Source organism: Nestor notabilis, unplaced genomic scaffold (genome assembly GCF_000696875.1).
Source record: "Nestor notabilis isolate BGI_N333 unplaced genomic scaffold, ASM69687v1 scaffold9019, whole genome shotgun sequence".
In the NCBI taxonomy this organism is placed as follows: domain Eukaryota; kingdom Metazoa; phylum Chordata; class Aves; order Psittaciformes; family Psittacidae; genus Nestor; species Nestor notabilis.
In genome coordinates, this window is record NW_009944219.1 from 23,295 (window position 1) to 42,561 (window position 19,267).

The window sequence follows — 19,267 nt, forward strand, 5'->3', positions numbered from 1 at the left end:
ACAGAAACTGTTGTGTTTCACTCCATTTAGATGTAACTTAACTATATCTGATGGGGAATTTCTGTTTTAAATGATAATATTAACGAGGGGGAGGGAAAGAAGAATCGATATTTGAGCAGAAAATCTTGCAAGAAATGCAGCCTGTTTCTTGTAAGGCTCCTGCTTCTGCTAATTTATAGATTGTACTTATTTAAATCCCTAAAGCAAAGACTTTCATCTCAGTGAGAACCTTCCTGTGACCCTTCAGACCTGCCAAGAGAGAAGGAAGTCACCTATCTAATGACTGCTTGCTTTCATCCTCATAAGCCTCTGTCTCATGGACAGTTCATGGTGGAAGTATATCCTTGCAATACAGATACACTGAACATGTAAATGAATTGATAATTCAATGCAAAAAGCATACAAGAACTGAATAGCTCTGGAAGATTAGTTTGTCATCAATTTTTGTTTTACAGTAAAAACACTTTGCTAAAAAATACATGTTTTTGTTAGTATACTTTTATCCATAATCTATTTGCAGTCTGGACAGACAGAGAAAGAGAAGAAGAAGAAAACTGATGTTAAAACCAGAAAGGATGAAGAAAAACACAAAATTCAAGACACGTGGAACAACTTCTCTTATTTTCCTGAAATCACTCACATTGTCATCAAGGAGTCTACAGTCAGCATTAACAAGCAGGATAACAAAAGGATGGTAAGAACCAAACCTTGGATAGGGTTCTCTCCCCTGGGAAGCTCTAGTGATGCAATGTTGTTGGGCCAAGAGGTGACAAGCTCCTTGAGGAACACTTTAACTCTTGAACAGTTAAATATGCTGTCCCTAACACTGTACAGGTGCAGAAGTGTTAGTTAGAAGAGCAGCAAGTTGGTGAGCACTGTTGATTCTGTACACTTGTTACTGCATACCACCAGTGCCTGGTGGCCTCCTTGCTGCACTTCTCAGCCCATGGCCTTCCTATGTACACCTTGGATAGCCACAAGCAGCGTCAAGAAAGGTGCTCATCAAGGATGGCAAAGAAGAGATAGATACAGACACAACCTGGGAAAGAAGGAGAGGAGGTTTCTAGATATGCAATTTAAGTGTTCAGAGTGATTCTTCTTGCTGTGGGCTGCCTGCTCTTAGAATTGGGAAAGGAGCTGCCTAAATGCTCTTGGCTTCAAGTCCACTGTGACTGCCCCATTCCTGAACTGTGGCATTTCACAAAGGCTGACACAAGCATTTGCCTTAGAGATCTTGTGTAGGATTACAGCAGAACGTGTCATGCTGGAGAACCAAAGTTTCTAGCCAGTAATGGGTGGGGAGGACAGAGGATGGTCAGCATCGGCTCCCTAAATGTGGTTTTCTATTGAAGGTTTCTGGCCAATTTTTTAGCCACTTTATTAAAAAATCTCTGGATATTGAAACATCATGAAATGTTTTATCAGGACCATAAGAATTCTTTACTAAAGTACCCTTTTGTTGTAGGAATTAAAGCTGTCCTCACATGATGAGGCCCTGTCATTCGCGTCGTTGATAGATGGGTACTTCAGACTTACAGCAGATGCTCACCATTACCTCTGCACAGATGTGGCTCCCCCACTGATTGAGCACAACATAAAAAACGGATGCCACGGACCCATTTGGTTAGTAAAATGTTTGATTGTTATTTTTCCACTTGAATAATTACTCCTCTAATACTGCTGCATTGAGGATACTGGTTCCACTGAGGAAATAGGACTTTTGGAAGGCTGTTCATGATCAAAAGGTTGTAGAACAACTTAAGTTTGCTAAGGATTATGTGGAAAAAACCCATCACTGTTTCTCTCTGCATACATTTACTCATCTCTAAACCCAGTGTTTCCTATTATAGGAGTATTTTGAGGCTTCTTCACTAATAGATACGAAGATCATTGTCTGTTGAACAGATGGGAATATTTTAGGTAAACAGCATTGAACTGACCCCAGGAGTCCTTGGGTGGCTGAACAAAGTCCTTTGTTGTTTTAAATACCTAAAGCAATTATTTTCCTTTCATAGAATCATAGAATCCCAGACTGGTTTGTGTTGGAAGGGACCTTAAAGCTCCTCCAGTTCCAACCCCTGCCACGGGCAGGGACACCTTCCACTAGAGCAGGTTGCTCCAAGCCCCTGTGTCCAACCTGGCCTTGAACACTTGCACCTTTTTGCCTTTCCTTTGTGTGTTTAAATGTAGCAAACTGAGAGTTTATGTGTGCGCTGTGTTGGATGTGGAATTTCCCCATTACGCATGCTAAGAGCTTAACAAAGGTTTCTTCCCTTGCTCTGTGCAGCTGAATGCGAGCGTGTGTAATGCACACAATTAAATCATGTTTTAATGATATAAATATTTCTAAGTTGCTGTTACACATTTTTGTTCCAAATACAGGATTATTCTCCTGTGTGTTTCCTAATAATAGATTTGGGATGCAACTGCTTATTTGTTGGTTTTCCTCATGTGTACATTGACTCTTTCAGCACGGAATACGCCATCAACAAGCTGCGCCAGGAAGGGAACGAAGCAGGAAGTTATGTGCTGAGGTGGAGCTGCACAAACTTTAACCACATCCTCATGACAGTGACTTGTTCTGAAGGCTCAGAGGTAGGTCGAGTGTGGAGCCCCAGCAGTAATCTGAAAATGAGCTGAAGACTAGCAGCTCCCTGTAATCCATGCTCATGCATTTGTGTTCGTGAGGGCAGTCACCCTGCCATCCGTGTGATAGCTGGTGCAGAGGAGGGTAGAGAATTGTACTCATAGCTTCCTTTTCCCCAGACTCTCTACAAATATGCTGTATCCACAAAGATGATTCATGACACCCAGAACATTTCCAGTCATAGCAATAAAGCTGTGCAAGAACATGGTTGAAATTAAGCATTTTAAACTCATATGGTGCAAGGATGGCATACACAATTTGTCACTGCAACTTAGCTAATGTTTCTTGAACATGGGTTTAATTATATGAATGTATTTCTCCTGTCACACTGTAAAAGAACAGTGCATGAGGACAGTTGCCTTTACATGTAGAACACCACAGGAGATAGATAAAGTTAGCTGGTGGAACATACTTCTTGAAAGGTGATTGATAAGCAAAAGCTCATGATGTGGGATAGGTGAGGAAACCAGATGTGATGGTGAGAAGTAGAAAAGAAGAATGCAGGAAGTAGAAAAGTAGAATGAAGTAGAAAGAGAAGTAGAAAGAGAAGTAGAAAAGAAGAACGCAGGAGCTGCACAGAAGTTCAGCTGAAGTCTGCTTCTGACTTGCTGCTTTGGAGAAAATACTTCAGGTGTTCACACAAGGATAATAATAGCATAAACACATATAAGCTGCTGTTCTTCCCTTAGAAATACATGTGAGTAGAATCAACCATGAGGTCAAGAAGGGATATTTGATACTGGGTTCATCTTCTGTAGACATTTCTAAAAGACAGGGCAACAGATGCATTGAAATAAGAAATTAATTTTGTCTTGGAAAACATTCAACCTCTTTGTGAGGCTTCAAGAGGAAAGGGAGAGGTGAGGCAGAAGCCTTGAAAAGGCTGAGATAGGTAAGTGCAGAAGTTCAGTCCTTTGAAACTGGAAAGTGTGAGCAAGAGCCTGAAATCTTGTTTCACTTGTTGAACAATCTGGGTTGTGAAAGGGAGTTTTGCTATTTTTAAGTGGAGATGTTGAAACCATGGTCCAGCTTCTGCAATTCTTGATCAAGTGATGAGAAGACTCCTTCAGAAAGAGTCAGGGCTTCCACATACTCTCAGGCTCTGCAAAACACAGAAGCCAGAATTCATTAGGTGATTGCATCTTTACATTGCTGCTCTCCCACTCTGTTACTACAAGTCTTCCTGGGACTGAAGGTTCCAGGAATTCTGAGCTGTCTCTACTTTGTTGGAGTGCAGTTGGAGGACCCTGGCATAGAGGGAAGTGATTACTGGTCTTATCTGTAATTTCAAAGGCTTTTGGGAAGTTTTTGTGGCTTAACAAACATTCTGTCACTTTAATGATTATAGTTTGGTTTTTTCCCCCTTTTCTCCCTAATAGCAGATGGTAAATAGTTCAGTCCAGTACAAGAACTTCCAGATTGAAGTGAAGAAAGGCGGGTACTTCCTACATGGATCCAGCAAATCTTTCTCATCCTTGAAAGAGCTGATGGATCACCTGAAGGGACAAATACTTCGGACAGACAACATAAGCTTTACACTGAAGAGGTGCTGCCAACCAAAACCAAGAGGTAGAGTGTCCTTTAAGAGAGGCAGCAAACTTTTTGTTGAAAGGAAACAAACTCCAAGGAGAAGAGGCATTCTTGGTGTCTGATTTGTTCTGTGTCCTCATGTGAAGCTCATTTGTCACTTAAGAAATGATATTTAAGGTTTCTTCCTTCACTGTGGAGGAGGAGTCGTATCAAAAAGCAAACCCAAGCCCTGTGAACAAGGTTTTGGGGATTTCCTTTCCACGTTACAAGCTCAGCACAGGATGCTCAGGGGGTGGTGCTTCTCATGAGCCTTCTTTGTGTGAACTTTTCACACGACATGGACAAAAGTTCTGGTTTCCCTTTTTGCACCTAGAAGCTGGCCCTGCAGAGGTGGGCTCTAGATTGGTCTGAAGGGAAAATGGCACAGCTGACTCAGAGCCAAGGGCTGAAGCGCTGTGGTGAAGCAGGGACCATGTAAGGTTCTTCCTTTGCTCCACCGTGTCACATATGCCAGGCAGTGTCAGCGTTCATCACGTCATGCTCCTCTGACAAAGGAGGGTTGCAGCCTGCAGTGGTTGTGTGGAAACCTCTGGTTTGAAGCTTGTTTGCTCTCATATTGAGCTGTTGTTTAGTCTATTAATCATGAAGCAGCAGGGAAAGCTTGGTCTGCAACTGTTAGCAAGCAGAACAGCCTTGGCGCCAGTAAATCCATCTGGGAGGTCAGATCTGAGAGGGCTGGGACAATCCTGCATTTGTTAAACTGCCAATGCCAGCACTTGCTGAAATGGTTTGCTATAAACTACAAGTGTCTTGCAGCTGAGTGTTGTATGGAAGGGGAAACACAGTGGTGTGATTGTGTGATCTGATAGTGGTTTCCTGTTCGAAGAAGGGAAATAACTGAGCTGCATTAATTACCTGCTTGTTCTGATGCTTTTAGAGGAGACTTCTCTGTAGATGGACACTGAGCTTAGAGCAGCACTTTGAGGAGCCTTGGTAACTGCCTGGAGCATGGAGAGATCATACATTTTGACTACATTTTGACAGCTGTATTTGGAATAAAATGAAATGAGTCAAGGAGTCGACTGCCCACTTCAGCTTTTCACTGGAATTACAGTGGGATCCAGCACATTATCTGTGCTGTTCCCTGTTCTGTCTCTTCCCTGTTTAGTTTTCTTTCCTTCTGTTTGAATCTATTTAATTGGTTATTCACAAAAAATAATGCAGAAATAAAGCTGGTTTCCAGTGTATGATTCATGACTGGTTGTTTTCAGAGTGCTAGATCCCAGTTTAGCCCTGATGCACATGTGCTGCTCACAGAAATGGGAAGGCCAGATGCACACAGACATCTAAGGCCATTGTATTGTAATAAATAATGCCTGCTGTTCAGCACAGGAAGACAAAACTCATGTGCAAGGCTTTGGGATCTAACCATGCCTCTCCCTGACCAGAAGCAGTGGGGAGGAAGAACCAGCCTTTTGAGTCTTCTCCTTCTGTCATTTCCCATTCCTTAATTTAATTCCAGTGCTCTGGAAACAGCCTGTTGGTTTTTCCAAGGGTGCAAGAAGTTTTCAAGGCAGTGAAGAGAAGAAATGAGACTCCAGCTTCCCCTTACCCATCTGCACACTGGGAAGGAGGGAATGTGCTGTTTTACTTAGTGTACAGCAGAGGTATCACCTCTTTCAGTCCTGGGTATTTCTCTGTGCAGTAAACACTCTTCAGTTTCTTAGTATCAGCCCCAATATGGCTAATACTAACACTGTGTGGGTGATAGATGTAGCTCTGCTTTAGTGAATTCTCTGTTGAATGACAGCAGTTACTTGAGCAGAATGTAAGTCAGAGTTTCTTCTTTTCTCCCTCTTCCTCATTCATGTGGGGTTTACTTTGCAGTGAGCATATGCAGCAATGTTGCTGACTGAGAGGTGAATACCGTTATCTTTGACAAGTCCTAAAGAACCTTTTCTCTCCCTGTCTTTCAGAAATCTCCAACTTGCTGGTTGCAACCAAGAAGGCACAGGAATGGCAGCCATTCTATCACCTGGGGCAGCTGAGTTTCCATCGGATCCTGAAGGAGAAAATCATGCAGGTCGGTAGCTGCTGAACAAGTGTGGCAGCCCACTGTACCCAGCCAGAAACACAGAATCACCCCCTTCCAGCTGCTTCTTCCTGTCCCATCTCTCCTCAGCAAAACTGAATTTGAATCTTTATTTGTATTAAAGCCTCTTACTGCAGAATCCAAACGTTTACATGTCCCTCTGTGGAAAAAGAAGAGGAGCTTGGGAGTAACGCCTGTCCCTAGAAATCAGATTGGTATTTGAGCAGGTTTCTAATGGCTGTGGAGAGAGATGCTTCTGAGGTCATTCTTAAAACACCACATAAGTCTTAAGAGCTGTTTTTTCCCAGGTGGTTTGTTGTTAAATGTAGCTGTATCTGTTAAAGCCTCATGTATCAGGAAACAGGCAGCTTGGAGATTTGGGATAATATCCTTCAGTAAAAAACCAAGGGTGAAGCATTCAAAATCTTGTGTTCCAAGTGATTCAGCACCCAGATTTTCTGTCAGTTGTTTCAATCAGTGATGCTAAATCCTGGATAAACTTCAAACCCACACAGTGGCTCGAATGCACAAATCACATTTAATGCTTCTAAAAGACCTGAGCTCTTCAATCGTGCAATTGGCTGCTCCAGTTAAATAGAAAGGTTTGGGGTTTTTGTTAACCTGCATCACTGCCCAGAGAGATATGGATTATGTTAATGTTGGTGTTGATATTTACAGTGTGCAGTCAACGTGCAGGCTTCCTGAACAATATCCCACAGCAGCATCCTCTGTTATTTTAGGAGGAAATTGCTTTCCCAAACAAAGCGTTCCATTGAAGTATTACTTCCTCCAACTTTTGGAAAGACATTAAAGGTTGCCTCAATAGCAGCTTATTGTAAATAAGAGGCCAGTAATTATTTATTCATTTGGTGTTTAGTCTGATAATGTTAAATCACACTGAACCTGTGTGATGTTAATGGAGATATAGTAGCCCTTTTGTATCAGATGAGTTTCCAGTGGTGAGTATGCTGAGAGAGACCACTAAAGCAAAGGGTAACACACTGCCTTAGCTTCTCACTGTGCTAATTGTAAGCCTGTAGGGTGTTAGATCAAGTGGAGGGCTAAGTCCACTCTATTTGGAGAGGCAGCATAGAGTGCAGATCCAGATACTGGTGTAAATCTACCCTTGTTTGCTTCATGTCCTGGTTTGAAACATCTATTGTGTGTTATGTCTTAGGATGAACATCTTGGAAGAGGGACGAGAACACAGATTTACTCAGGGATCCTCAACTACAAAGATGACGAGAATGAAGGCTATCAAAATGAAAAAGAGATTAAAGTGCTCCTCAAAGTCTTGGACCCCAGCCACAGGGACATTTCTTTGGCAAGTGTTTTCCTCTTTGTCTGTTGTACTCCAGCTGTGGCCTCACTCGTACTTGGTTTAACTATGAAAAGCCTTTAAAAGCAGAGGTTGTGCATATATTAAGGGGATGGGAAATGTTGAAGGTGTATCTCACCCTTTTAGGCAGTCAGATCCATCACTGACCAGCATTTCGGAGGTACTCATTAGGCAGCAGCCCCAGGTCTGGCTGGAGCACACCAGCACTGACTTCAGCCTGCACACAGGCAGACCATAAGCACATCCCCACCGCTGTTGACCCTGTAGGTTCCTACAGAACACAGGGGTCTTCCACGGATGTTTCTGTTAGGGGATGCTCTGCAGCTGTTAAACACTTGGATGAGTGTGACAGTGACCAGCAGTTTCATCGCTGACCTCTTCCACTTTCCAACAGGCTTTCTTTGAAACAGCAAGTATGATGAGGCAGGTGTCTCACAAGCACATCGTCCTCCTCCACGGAGTCTGCGTCCGCAACGTTGAAAGTGAGTTCTGGGAACATCTCTCCAGGCTTGGCAGGGACTGGGCATCATTCAGTTCAGTGCTGGCACGAGGGGACATGGGGATGGCAGTTGCTGCCTCAATTCTCAGTGCAGCCAGAAGTGGAAGTGGAACAGCAAGGCATCTGCAGAGTCCTTTCTACTAACAAGTTTCCTCTTCCAATTCTGTCTTTGAATAAGTGCCTTATGGGATGACTCCTTGAGGTTGGAATGCCAGAAAGATAGTGGTAGTGTCCATACAAACCAGCCTTCTGGCAGAAGTTACTGCCCTTGGAAGGCTTTGCCCTGTAGTCTTTGAAATGCTTTGCTTCAGGTTTACTGTTCTTTTACTACATAAAGCCACACGTCTCAGCCTTTTAATTTGGGCTCAGCACTTAAATTACCTTTGGGGAAGGTGAAGTGAAGACATTCCCTAACCATTGAGCCTGGGGGAGAGAGGAAGATGGTAACAGGCCATTAGATCACTCCAGACACCAGTTTTCGCAATACTGACTTTATGTTCCTCACTTTGTAGACATCATGGTTGAAGAGTTTGTTGAATTTGGGCCTCTGGATCTGTTTATGCATCGGAAAAGTGAAGTTCTGACAACTCCTTGGAAGTTCAACGTTGCCAAACAACTTGCAAGTGCACTGAGCTACTTGGTAAGAAACCTCTTGACAAAAGCATTGCCTGTAGCTGCTGGTTCCACGTGCATTAGTAACTAATGAATTCGCTTTCTCAGTGGGACTGTACAATGTATGGGATATTCCTTTTATATTCCTATTGTTGCTTAAAATAAGGAGAAAGACTCTCAGGGGAGGTGATGAGCTCCTTCTTATCAGCAGGCCAAACAGGCCATATGCCTGCAATGATGCTTGTTGTGGAGAAGGGAATATTATGGTGCATAAGAGTGAACAGTAGGTTCCCCTACTCCCCCTTTCCCTGTTTTTCTCTAGGATAATTTCTTTCAAGCTGTACATTTAGATTTCAGCTTGGAGTATTTTTCAGTGCTCCCCTATGCTGTAGGTAGCTCAGAGCACTTGCAGAGCATTGAGAACTGCACTCACTGTTCTTTTCCTTCCTTCCCGCAGGAGGATAAGGATTTGGTACATGGAAATGTGTGTACTAAAAACATCCTACTGGCAAGAGAGGGAATTGACACTGAATATGGTCCTTTCATAAAGCTGAGTGACCCGGGAATACCAATAACTGTGCTGAGCAGACAAGGTAGGGTACAGGAATTGGATTTCTCTCTTCGGTGTGGTGGGGAAGGAAGAAATCACAGAATCATGGAATGGTTTGTGTTGGAAGGGAGCTTAAAGCTCCTCCAGCTCCAACCCCTGCCCCGGGCAGGGACACCTTCCACTAGAGCAGGTTGCTCCAAGCCCCTGTGTCCAACCTGGCCTTGAACACTGCCAGGGATGGGGCAGCCACAGCTTCTCTGGGCACCCTGTGCCAGCGCCTCAGCACCCTCACAGGGAAGAGCTTCTGCCTAAGAATATACAAATACCATTTATACCAGCTAGAACTGGCTCTGGAATAGCAGTAATTGGCTTTCAGGGATCTGAAATGTAAGGAGTGTTGCTGATGGTGGGTGCCTGTTGTGCTCATTTCTCTTAAAAAGTCATGTTAAGTCAAGTGCAATAATACAGAAGGAGTCTCAGTTTCTGGATGGCTCAAGGCACGAGCTTGTAAAAGCCACAGAAACACCCTTCTGAGAACAGGGATTTGAGAGTGAAGATTTCCCTGAAGGTGAACAAGGAGTGCAGCTTTAGTTTATGTTAGTTAAGCAGGTGTTAGACAAGAATAACTGAGTTAGAAGGTTGTTTATTCAGTCCTTTGATACTAACTCCAGAATGCGTCTGTTCTGTGTTTGATCTCAGAATGCGTTGAGCGAATCCCCTGGATTGCACCTGAATGTGTTGAAGACTCCAAAAATTTAAGTGTTGCAGCAGATAAGTGGAGTTTTGGTACAACCCTGTGGGAAATCTGCTATAATGGAGAGATACCACTGAAAGACAAGACGTTAGCAGAGGTAAAACTGTTACATAAACCTTACCTTGACATCTCGGGTACAGCCTCTTCGGCAGTGCAGTTTCCGTACCCAACTTGAGTTGCTTTTGACTTGTAGGAAAACCAGCTCAGCTGGACTTGGTAAGGGGCTGATCCATGTAAATTGCCACAGGTAAAAAAAATCTTGTCCTTACTATAAAAATTGCTCATTATTGCTTCACCCTGACCTTGCTGGGCATTTTCAAACAGTTGAACAGAACTGCTGCTGCTCTCACACGTGCCCTTTCCTAACCACTGTGCCCAGTTACAAACTGATGGAGGTTCTGCTTACAAGCAGTTAGGTTCTTCTGTTCTTGCTTGTATCTTTTGGACATTGGTTCAGAACTAGTCTCCTGTGGGACACTCTGAAATCTAAAAGACATTAAATAAGCCTCATCCTGCCTCACTGCTGCAGTGTCTGTTCAGCGCTGCTGGAGTCCCTCAGCATGTGCTCCAAATGTGCTTTTTCTCTCTTGAAGTGTTGCTGTGTTGGGAAGGGGATGGAGCAAAGCAGCTGCTGCTCATCTGAAGGAAATGACTGAGTCCTTGAGTCACTGCCTGAGGTGTTGTCACAGGAGGTGGCTGAAAGGAACTTGCTGCCCTGGGTGCAGTCCCCTTCCTGCATGTGGCAGGCAGAACTTAGAAAAGCCCATCCTCATCCCATCTACCCCAAAGCTGGTACCTCCTCAGGGGCTGTGAGGAGCAGCCACTGTGTGTTGTTTCCCTGGTGAGCATTTCCACTCAGCCATTTGTCCTAGTGCATAAGTAACGTGGTAAACTTGGTGGAAAACCACTTCTGAAAGGTGAAATCTTCAGTGTGTTGTAGAAAATTCGTGTGTTTTAAGTGGTTGCTCCAAACTACACCAGATTTAGCACAATAATAATTCTCTATGGGTAGGAGATGGTTTAGAGTTATTGCTAAAGACGAGGATTTCCTTGGCAAAGTTAAGTAGAAGTTCACAGTAGGTTAAGGACCTAATGGTCACATCTTCTGCTGTAGAACATGAGTGTATTAAGTTAAAAGCTGAAATTCATGCAGGAGTTTCCTTTTGTGCCTTACAGAAGGAGAGGTTCTATGAGGGGCATTTTATGTTGGCAACACCATCGTGCAAGGAGCTGGCTGACCTGATGAAGCAGTGCATGAACTACGACCCCCATCAGAGACCCTTCTTCAGAGCGATCATGAGAGACATCAACAAGCTGGAGGAACAAAGTAAGGCCTTGGCTCTGCTGGTCAGGGGCAGGGAGGGATAAGGATGGCTGCTTTATTTGGCTAAGTCCCAATGCCTTCCAGCAGCATTCTCCTGTGTGTCTGGTTGTACTGATGACAGGAGCGTGGTGTCCCTGCAGGAATGGAACTAACCCTTTCCACAGATGAGTGCAAGTGGGATGTGGGTGTTTAATTCATGCTGCAGTTGTGTTGGTGTCGCTGCCATTTCATTTGATGGTCCATATTTCAAACAACAGCTTTATTTCCAATCTCTGAGCTCCGTGAGATCTCCACAGGGCTCAGATAGCTCTGGTTCCTGGGTCATCTTATGCTGAAGTTGCTACAGAGCAACTAGCAGTCAGTCAATAAAGGGCATAATTTTCCCTCCCATACCTCATAATAAATAATCATGGAAGCTGAGTAACTACTAGAGGTGGGAAGTGTATCAAGAGGAGACGGAATCACTCGGGAAAAAGACCCAGCAAGCAACCCACAAGGCGAGGGGGAAGATGAGCAAGTGCCAGACTGGCACGTACAAGTGGAAGGAAATCCCTGTCAAACAGGAGGCAGGATGTAAATAAGGGAAGTTGTGACAGCAGGGATAGACACACCAAGAACAGCAGATTGGAAGTGAGCAAGGATGCCTTCAAGTGTCAAGACCAAGATGTCCTGGCAGGAATCTGTCTGACCTGGGACTTTTTTCCACCCCTAGATCCTGATATCGTCTCGGAGAAGAAGCCCTTCACAGAGGTGGATCCCACTGTCTTTGAGAAGCGATTCTTGAAAAGAATCCGTGATTTGGGAGAGGTAAGAGGAACGTCAGGAGCAGAACATAGAGATGTGTGTGTGCACACAGCTGCGTGTGCTTTCTGTGTCACTACAGGAAGATGGGAGTCGCCCGAAACAGCGCGTCAGTAACACTGTGCTTAGCAAGCGTTGTGTTAAATAACACTCTCCCTTCTTTCTTCTACAATCAGGGCCACTTTGGCAAGGTGGAACTCTGCAGATACGACCCAGAAGGTGACAATACAGGGGAGCAAGTGGCAGTTAAATCCCTGAAGCCAGAGAGTGGAGGGAATCACATCGCTGATCTCAAGAAGGAAATAGAGATCTTGAGGAATCTTTATCATGAGAACATTGTCAAATACAAGGGAATTTGCACAGAAGATGGTAAGTCTTCATGTAGACTATTAAAAGTTCACACTAGAAGCAGAAGGGGTTCCTTTAAAAATGAAGCATTTTAAAAAGCAAAACAGTCTTAGTTTAATCTTACGAGTTTAAATCACTTTCTTCACAAAAAGCAGCAATTTATCATAGAATCCCAGACTGGTTTGGGTTGAAGGGACCTTAAAGCTCCTCCAGCTCCAACCCCTGCCACGGGCAGGGACACCTTCCACTAGAGCAGGTTGCTCCAAGCCCCTGTGTCCAACCTGGCCTTGAACACTGCCAGGGATGGGGCAGCCACAGCTTCTCTGGGCACCCTGTGCCAGTGTCCCCCAGGGCTTATCTCTGAAGCCCTTCTCCTGCCCCTACCTGTGCTTGGCAAACCTGGGTGTGAGCAACGTGGTTGATGTTCTCACCAAATCTGCACAAAAATGAGCACCTGGGCAGGGTGGTGGGGTCTGTTCAGGAGTGAGCTGGTCATCACCCCTTAAAGCCAGAGGTCACTGTTGATACAACCCAGTGTTGATAAGAACATCTGATATTCATAGCAGGGAGTTCTGTTCTCTTAAAGTTTTGCTTTTCAGCAGTGATTGTTCTAAGCCAATATTAAAAACTTTAAGAACTTTAAGTTCAATAATTATCCTGCCTGGAATAGATTCTCCACTGTCTTGTGCACGGACTGATACTGGGATTTAGCCCATAGTCTCTGGCCACGGTCATGCAAAAACCATTACAAATGCTGCCAGTGGCTTGTCCGAAAGTTACTGGTGTTAATGATGTGAGAAGGGTCACGTTAAACACTCGCCCTGTTTTTAGGTGGAAGTGGAATTAAACTGATCATGGAATTTCTTCCTTCTGGGAGCCTGAAGGAGTATCTGCCACGGAACAAGAACAAAATCAATCTCAAACAGCTTCTGCGATACGCGGTTCAGATCTGCAAGGTGAGCCTGGCACGAGCCTTCCTGCAGCTCTTCTGCTTGAGCAGTTAAATGTTTAATTGAATAGAGGGAGTGGGAAGAGAGCCTTGCTTGATGAACAAAACCATTCTCCCTCCTTTGTCCCAAGGACCTGAATCCTGAAGGAGTCTCTCTCGTGCTTCAGGTGCTACTGGCACAAAGCTCAGCTAAGGAAGAATTACCAGGTTCCCCTGCCTGAAAGTTCACTCTAAGATGGGTTTGTGGTTAGTGGTGAGCTGGGCAGTGAGGAGAAACAGGCACAAACTGTCAGTTCTGGCAGCACACAAAGACCTGCTGCTGTGGAGAGAAGGGCCTGAAGGTGGTGGCTGCCCAGGGGAAACTTAAAAAGCACAAAGCAGAAACGTCCATCTCAACAGAGGAGGAACCCAAATTAAGGGGTCGAAAGTGGGGTCAGAAAAGGACCTTTGTAGCGCCACTGAGAACCTGCTGTGGAAAACCTGAGTATTGCCAGGTGGACAAGGGAGCATTTGAAGGGGGAGCTGGAGGAAGTGATTTAAGTTGGAGCAAGTAGTGTAAAGGTTTTCTTGTCTCTAGGGAATGGACTATCTGGGCTCCCGTCAGTACGTGCATCGTGACTTGGCAGCACGGAACGTCCTTGTCGAAAGCGAGAACAGAGTGAAGATCGGGGACTTTGGCCTCACCAAAGCAATCGAGACAGACAAGGAGTACTACACAGTCAAAGATGACCTCGACAGCCCTGTCTTTTGGTAGTCACTTGTAACTCCTTTCCTTTAACCAGACTGTGCAGTGCAGTAACTTGTCTGCTCCTGCAGGCTTTGGCTTTTAGGTGTCCTGAAGACTTTTCCTGTTTTGGTAAGAGACCTAAATATACACCATCAGAGCAAGGAAAATAAATGAAGATCCAATATCAGAGGAGGTAGAAGGCACCGGGCAGACTACACTTACCTACTCCGTGCCGTTTATTTCTTCCTGCACTGAATGCCTTAATTCCCATGATTTTTAGTCTCCTTTAGTTTCTCAGTGCCTCGCTGTGTAACAGTTCTCCTTCATTTACTACTTCTGTGGCATCCCAAGCCCTGTGGGCACATTAATTTATGTGCAAGGACCCTCCAGATGCACAACATGTCTCTTTAGTTCACTTCAAATGCAGACGGGTTGTGCATGTGCGAATAGATCTGTGCAGCTCTGGGTAAGATTAACACTGTCCCGCTGTGTCCGCAGGTATGCTCCAGAGTGCTTGCTTCAGAGCAAGTTCTACATTGCCTCGGATGTCTGGTCGTTTGGGGTGACACTGTACGAGCTGCTTACCTACTGTGACTCGGAGTCCAGCCCCATGGCAGTAAGTGGTTGGGAAGGAAATTGCTGCTAGAAGTGGCTTTAATCAGATATAATATGTAATATTTAAATTATTACTTTTGGAAACAAGAAGAAGTGGATGAATCTCTTTATCTTACGAGAGCAACCCTTATGGTTTTCTTTCACTAAAGAGCTTGTGTGGAGGCAAGTTGTGACTGCACATCCTGGTGAGGAAGCTGTATTTAAACGTTAGTTTTCTACCACGAGTATCTGGTGCGTCTCTACAATAAGCACCTACTGTTCATTTTCACTTTGGGATGCAAATCTCACGTTACTGTCAAGCTGGAACTCCCTGGATTGGTGCAGGGTGGGGGGGTGTGAGGCTGACACAGCTCTTTCCACAGGAGTTCCTGAAGATGATCGGCCCCACGCAGGGGCAGATGACAGTGGCACGGCTGGTGCGTGTCTTGCAGGAGGAGAAGCGTTTGCCACGGCCACCGAGCTGCCCAGAGGAGGTAATGGCTGTACCCACGTGTTTGTTGTATTGGTGCCCACCCTTTAGCACCAGATGGCACCAGGCATTCGTGGTCTGACTAGTCTTGGTAGGAAAACCTGCTAAAAAGGCATTTCTGGGGGTTTTAGGCATGATTTTTAAGTGCTTTCTGACACTGATGTTGCCAAGTTTGCGACATCCCTTCAGAGGGGTGAAGAACTTTGCTTTAGTGTCTGGATTCATGTAAAATGCATTCAGAATCCTTCTGATTTTTGAAATATGGATTTCCTGGGTGTGTAGAACCCAGACTGAACCAACACCTCAGCAGGGTCTCAGTTACAGACCCCCATGCACAGCTCATCTTCTCCTGCCCTTGGGAGAGCTGGGCAACAGCCAGGCTCTGCCCTGGGGAGGGGCTGTGGTGATGCTCTTGCACTGGTTCAAGCTGTCAGCACAAACACTGCATCAGTTGTTTGCACTGTCAAACATACACTTTTACTTCATCAAAAAAATCCCCCCACTAATAACATGGACTAACTCTGATCGAAATCTGAGGCATGTTTCTGTCACTGTTCAGTTCTTAGCAGTGAGAGTCTGCTCCATTACATCTACTGGAAAAAACAAATCTGAATCCCAGCCTGGTTTGTGTTTTGAAGGGAGCTTAAAGCTCATCCAGCTCCAGTCCCTGCCACGGGGTTAGAACTTCCACTAGAGCAGGTTGCTCCAAGCCCCTGTGTCCAACCTGGCCTTTTAATCCTATCTGTTGCCTTTTCAACATATTTTGGGAAAATGCTGCTTTCCAAAAGCTTTGTCCAGGCAACAAAGCGCATTTCCAGGGTTAGGAACTTAGATTCATTTGAATCAATCACAGAGTGGTTTGGGTTGGGATGTTTCACTCCTCTCGTGTTGTTATTAGGTGGACCAGCTGATGAGGAAGTGCTGGATCTTCAAGCATGACGAACGAACGACCTTTCACAATCTGATTCAAGGATTTGAAACAATTATGAGTAAAATGTAATTCATTTTTTGTATATCCTGTCAGTACTTTCAATGTGTGTCAAAATATAAATGCCCAAAACCTTTCATTGTTTTTTTTAATACCTACTGTAATTTGTACTCTGACTGTGCTAATGTGTTTTAAAGGATTCTTTTTCCAATAGTTTTCCTTTTGAATTTTAGTCAACAGTTGGATCAAGTGAATTAAAAGGTATGGCAGAAACAATAGCTTCAACTCTTCTTGCTGCTGTTAGTGCAAGGCAGTTTTAGCTTTAGCCCATTATGGCCTTGCCACAATGTGAACTACTCTGATGTCTGAAAATGTTCTGTGTGCTACCTGTGGCATTGCAACAAGTCTGCTGGGCATGTGTAGTCCTTGAAGACCTGAACTATGTAAGTAGATGTAAGAGGATTTGATGCAGTATGTTAGTTTTTACGGGGTTTTGAGGTATAAAAGAAGTTTGCCTGACAAACAGCCTTCATGTGCACTTCCATTTTAGTCACAGAAAACCAACTCTAGCATAAAAATCCAGAGAAGACAAACTAATGGGCTTGTCTTACCCAGTCTGCAGTTCTGAGCTCTTACATGTAGTCAAAACCAATCACTTGACTGCGATGGTCAAAAGAGCAACCCCCCAAAAGCATGGCTCAGTATGTAGTTACCCATTTCAGTGAGAAACCCCATTTCTGGATGAATCCATTTGCTTTCCCCCTCCCACATGATCCATTTGTAACTGCTGAAGTTTCCACTGGTTATGTAGCCATTCAACCTGCAAATGCTTCTCAGCCGGCACCACCAGTGAGCTGGGGTGCTGTGAACTTCATTACACACTTGGATGGAAAAGAAAAGGAGTCTACGTACAGACTGCTCCAACCACCAAGAATTAGCTAAAAGCAAGGACTGAGCACCGGGGGCAAGGAGCAGAAGACCCTGAGCATGAGGAACAGCCTTTCTGTGACCAGCGGTGCCGCGCACGTCACACAGGGAGGTCTGGTCAATGGTTTCTTTGGCCAACACGTTAAATCATTTTAGCTGATCTTCTCTAAAGCCCTTCATTTGGCCTGAGATGGTGACTGGCCTTCTGTTAGGTTGGCTTCTGGACTCAGACCACACTCGTGGCAGGCTTCAGGAACCAAAGAGGATCCAGCGGGGCCGGGCTGGGACCACCACCTACGTTGTAGTGTCAGGACCAGATTCAGCATTTAACCCATGAGCAGGTGAAGTGAGGGAACGGTGCTTGGCTCTGAGAACCCACCAGGCTTCTAGGAATAGTGCTTGAACTGGAAACCTTTTGCTGCCCCATGGCCTAGAACCTGGGCCATCATGTTCTCCCAGGTTTTGAAAATGCTTTGAGGAGATAGTTCTGGCAATACAGAAAGATGTCTTTATAATTGTAATTATGAGCTGCAAGGAGGTCAGATTTATTTTTACAGTATTACCTGTTTTTCTGTATGTATGTCACTTATGACCCTGATTTCAAGCTGTCAGCACTTTGTTACTCTTTATACAAACAAATTAATAAATTTTTTTTTCTGCACGTGCCTATCTTCTTAAATCAGGAATTAAAGAAAGATTTTTAAATCTAACTTCCCTGGGGATCACAGCATCCCAAAAGGGTTGGGGTTGGGAGGGACCTTAAGGACCATCTAGTTCCAATCCCCTGCCATGGGCAGGGGCACCTTCTTCTGGAAGTTACTCAAAGAGCTCACCTCAATCTCCCCTCTGGCAGGTTAAAGCCATTGCCCTTGTCCTGTCCCTACAAGCCCTTGTCCAAAGCCCCTCTCCAGGTTTCTTTGTCAGCCCCTTAACCTATTGAAAAGCCACAATAAGATAATGGCATCACAATAAGATAATGGCATCAGAACCTGCTGACTTCAAGACACCCTTGCCCCACATTAAGCAATTACTTTGAAGCTAGGCCAGAGCTGGTTTCCTCCCACAGAAATCCACTTTAACTGTGTACCAACAATTTATTTCCATTGAGAAGCATAATAAATTGAAAAACTTGCATATACAAACAGTTGGAACAAAATAGTACAAGTGCATTGATAACACACACCGGAGAACCGCAGGAGCACCCCTGCAACCTGCAATGCTGGGCATCCAGCACCGCTGCTGAGAGTTTTCTGGGTGGGAAGGGACCTTAAAGCTCCTCCAGTCCCAACCCCCGCCACGGGCAGGGACACCTTCCACTAGAGCAGGTTGCTCCAAGCCCCTGTGTCCAACCTGGCCTTGAACCAGGTAGAAACTAAATCCATGTTTAATTTAACAGGCAACCTGATCACATCACAAAGCTTAAAAAGCAGAAGTGAAGACTTTTTTTGTTGCTTTTTGAGTATCACTATTAAATATGGCTTCAGTATTACCTACAGCAAGATTAAGAAGGACCTGGGCTGTGGCCTCAAGTGCTCAGACTTCAGTCCAAACGGATCTGCAGCAGGATTCCCAGGGCTGTCACAGAGTGCTGGCTCATACTGACCTGTCAAAAACATCACTGCTTTCAAAAGTGACGATTTCTAAGACTTCAGCTACAAGGATGAACAGCAGGAAGGAGAGAGTCTGGTCTAAAAGTTGCTTAATGAATAAGCTAAAAATACAGTTTTTAAATATAAAAAGAGAAATACACTCAAGCTGGGGAGATGGGCAGATGCAGCCCGGCTGCTCAGGGTGCTGTGGTTCACAGTGTACGGGTGCAAGTCTGTACTGCACCCTGGGACAGGTGAGTGAGTGAGTAACTATTGTTTCCTCTAGAGAGAACTACTACATGCAAAAGGTAGTATGTCAGGAGTGAAACCCAGAGCCAGGCTGCTCTGCACTAGGAGGCTTTGGAGCACAGCAAGTTGCAAAGGTAAGATGCTTGGAAAAAGATGAATAAATACAGTGAGGAGCAGGAAGGCAGGAGTAAACCATCATCTGAGGGGTAGGGTGGTGGTGCTTCTGCTCCAGCTGAATCATCCAGATCCAGAAGAAGCCAGAAGAAAACAGGCAGTTGCTTCTGTCCCCTCTCCGTTACCTGCCTTACCCACTGAAGG

General features: G+C 44.8%; 1 protein-coding gene across 2 annotated transcripts in view; it reads left to right on the forward strand.

Annotated features, from left to right (window-relative positions):
- JAK1 (Janus kinase 1) overlaps positions 1 to 16,395 on the forward strand; it is a 28,102-nt gene extending 11,707 nt beyond the window's left edge. The window contains exons 7-24 of one of the 2 annotated variants that reach the window (XM_010022338.1): positions 521 to 694; positions 1,466 to 1,623; positions 2,472 to 2,595; positions 4,027 to 4,216; positions 6,154 to 6,260; positions 7,447 to 7,593; positions 8,003 to 8,090; positions 8,620 to 8,747; positions 9,177 to 9,312; positions 9,969 to 10,120; positions 11,200 to 11,350; positions 12,060 to 12,154; positions 12,325 to 12,517; positions 13,328 to 13,452; positions 14,023 to 14,195; positions 14,671 to 14,788; positions 15,150 to 15,260; positions 16,155 to 16,395. In XM_010022338.1, the coding sequence (XP_010020640.1) occupies positions 521 to 694; positions 1,466 to 1,623; positions 2,472 to 2,595; positions 4,027 to 4,216; positions 6,154 to 6,260; positions 7,447 to 7,593; positions 8,003 to 8,090; positions 8,620 to 8,747; positions 9,177 to 9,312; positions 9,969 to 10,120; positions 11,200 to 11,350; positions 12,060 to 12,154; positions 12,325 to 12,517; positions 13,328 to 13,452; positions 14,023 to 14,195; positions 14,671 to 14,788; positions 15,150 to 15,260; positions 16,155 to 16,256 (2,472 nt within the window). In that variant the 3' untranslated portion in view covers positions 16,257 to 16,395. The remainder of the gene's footprint in view (positions 1 to 520; positions 695 to 1,465; positions 1,624 to 2,471; positions 2,596 to 4,026; positions 4,217 to 6,153; positions 6,261 to 7,446; positions 7,594 to 8,002; positions 8,091 to 8,619; positions 8,748 to 9,176; positions 9,313 to 9,968; positions 10,121 to 11,199; positions 11,351 to 12,059; positions 12,155 to 12,324; positions 12,518 to 13,327; positions 13,453 to 14,022; positions 14,196 to 14,670; positions 14,789 to 15,149; positions 15,261 to 16,154) is intronic. The other variant, XM_010022339.1, reaches the window with a different exon arrangement.
- The last annotated feature ends 2,872 nt before the right edge of the window (positions 16,396 to 19,267 follow it).